This window comes from Microtus ochrogaster, chromosome 5 (assembly GCF_000317375.1).
Source record: "Microtus ochrogaster isolate Prairie Vole_2 chromosome 5, MicOch1.0, whole genome shotgun sequence".
NCBI lineage: Eukaryota > Metazoa > Chordata > Mammalia > Rodentia > Cricetidae > Microtus > Microtus ochrogaster.
Genome location: NC_022012.1, coordinates 38,678,915 through 38,681,636, shown reverse-complemented (window position 1 = coordinate 38,681,636; position 2,722 = coordinate 38,678,915). Strand labels below are relative to the sequence as shown.

Here is a 2,722-nt window from a genome sequence, read left to right as displayed (position 1 = left end):
TGGTGCACACCTTTAATCCCAGCACTGGGAAGGCAGAGGCAGGTGAGTCTCTGAGTTAGAGGCCAGCCTGGTCTACAGAGTGAGTTCTAGGTCACCCAGGGCCACAAAGAGAAACTCTGTCCCCAAAAAACAAAAACTAAAACAAAAACCAAAATTTACTATTTTTGTTTATATGTGCGTGCACGATGTGTGTGAGAGAGGATGCAAGTGCACGCACACCCGCACACATCTGCGCGTAGGTCCCAGAGATAAACCTCAGGTTGTTAGGACTAACGATTGAGTTCTCTTGCTGCACCTAGGTGGCTTTATTTTGATTTTTTTTTGGGGGGGGAGGGTGTCTTCAATGTGCACCAGATTGATCTTTAACTTGATACTGGCGCTTAGGTTGGACTCTAACTTTTGATCTTCCTCCTCAGACTCCTGAGTCCTGGGATTACAGGTGAGGGGCCCATTATAATAGAGCCCTAATCACTCTTTATGTATTCTGGATACTAGTTCCTCAGGCACACGGATTATTTTACATATTCCATTGGATTGGTTTATGGACTGTAAGAAGAGAGATCAAGGAAACCCAGGTGAACACAAACAAAGGACACAAGCCGGGCGTTGGTGGCGCACGCCTTTAATCCCAGCACTCGGGAGGCAGAGGCAGGCGGATCTCTGTGAGTTCGAGACCAGCCTGGTCTACAGAGCTAGTTCCAGGACAGGCTCCAAAACCACAGAGAAACCCTGTCTCGAAAAACAAAAAATAAAAAAAAAAATTAAAAAAAAAAAAAACAAAGGACACAAGATTGATATTCCACACTCTAAACAAACCCCCTGCAAGCCCTGGGCTAAGGGAGGATCAGGCACCCTGGTACCCAGGAGTTGCCAGTCGGCCCCGCCCCTCGTCCTTTGACCCACGCCGTTTCCGGTTGGAGACGTGGCTTGGGTCCGCCATCTTGGCCAGAGGCGAAGCGGCGGAGGCTCCTGTCAGGGGCAGCAGGTCCGGAGCGGCCCGAGCTCCGCTTCCCTGGGCTGCAGCCCGAGCCGCAGCGGAGCCAGAGCGTGGTGCGCCCCACCTGCGGCCTCACCATGGTAAGCGCCGAGGCCGGGTCCTCTCGCCCTGTCCCCGCCGGCCGGGCCCGGATGGCAGGAGCCGCGCCCGCAGCCCCGCTGGCGGCCCGGGCTTGGCGCGGCCTCCGGGGGAAACTGGAGCGAGCTGCCGCGCCCACCGGGCCTCCGCCGGCCACACCGCCGCGTCCGCCCGCCCGACACCGCGACCCAGCTTGGCGGGTGGCTGTCGCCTGGGCCTTCCGCCCTCCCGTCCTTCCCGCCGGTTCCCTGCGAGCTCCGGCTCGGCGAAGCCGGGCCTGTCGGCAGCTCCTCGTCCCCCTGTCACCACCTCGTCCATTTCAGCTTCTTTTTGTTTAGTTTTACTCGAAAGGGGGAAGTGGAGGTAGCACGGAAAGGAGTAAGTTCGAACGCTCGTGTGTAGGACCCAGGTGTCCCCGGAGCGTCTGTCCCGGGGTAGCGCGTACGTGTGACTTTGGCAGCGAGGCCGAGTGGACAGTGTATAGAACATTGAGAAATGGGGTGACAGACACGGGGTTTCTGTCTTCGGGGAACCTAACTAGTGTTCGGGTGGAGTGACATGCGTGTGGCATGTTGTAATCGGGGTTCTCGGCTGGAGGAGAAGGGGTAGGTTGTACTTGGGGACCTCCGCAAGCTTGGTCTTTCCGCCCTCATCTGTTCCGGAGATCCGAGAATGACTGTGGGTGAGGATGAGGGAAAGCAGAATTGACTCCGCCAGACCCCGCTGTATCAGCTAAATCTGGATATTCGGGAACTAGAAGAGATTCTATGGCTTCCAAGGAGCTAGTAATTTTTATCTTTTGAATTTTTTTTTGAGTTACTTGAAAGCATACCTAAGATCCAACAGAGTATTTTGATACTTGTCATACGTACTGAGTTCTACTGACAACTCTTTCAATAAGAACTTGGTTAGAGGAGAGATTCATGTTTGGTCTTTAAACCGTTGGAAGTTCCTTTTCCAGCCTCAGGTGTATGAATTACATTAAGTAGGTTTGCCTCCCCAATTTTGGTTTTAGACATATATTTCCAAAATCTCATATACCCACCCCAATTCCACAAGGTTACTTTCTTTGTTTTTGTTTGTTCGTATGGTTTTTCTTCTATTTTTAAGATGTTTTTATTTTATGTGTATGAAGTGATTTGCTCATTTGTATGTTTGTCTTGTGCACCACCTGAAGGGGGTGGTGGATTCCTTGGAACTGGAGTATGGACACTTGCCAATCTCCCTGTGGGTGCAGGGGAGCTAACCCAAGTCCTCTTCAAGAACAAGTGCTCTTAACTGCTGAGCCACCTCTCCAGCCTCCGTTCTGTAGAGAGAGTGTTTCTCACTATGTCCTCTGGCTGTTCTGAAACTCACTATGCTAACCAGACTGACCTCTCTGCCTTCCCGGCACTGGAATTAAGGTGTGCAGGACCACTACTGGCATGGATAGTGATTTCTTTTACGTTTTGGGGAGTATCATAGTGTATGTTAGAGTATGTTGTTTCAGTATTGAAACTAGAGCCTTAGGAAACCAAATACAGATCTTTATCACATCTTGTTTATTAAAATGTTCTTAGGGCCGGGCAGTGGTGGCGCGCGCCTTTAATTCCAGCACTTGGGAGGCAGAGGCAGGCGGATCTTTGTGAGTTCGAGACCAGCTTGGTC

General features: G+C 51.7%; 1 protein-coding gene across 1 annotated transcript in view; it reads left to right on the top strand.

Moving 5' to 3' along the window:
- Positions 1-932: 932 nt before the first annotated feature.
- Arcn1 (archain 1) overlaps positions 933-2,722 on the top strand; it is a 25,771-nt gene continuing 23,981 nt past the window's right edge. The window contains exon 1 of the mRNA XM_005347201.3: positions 933-1,077. Within this exon, the coding sequence (XP_005347258.1) occupies positions 1,075-1,077 (3 nt within the window). The 5' untranslated portion in view covers positions 933-1,074. The remainder of the gene's footprint in view (positions 1,078-2,722) is intronic.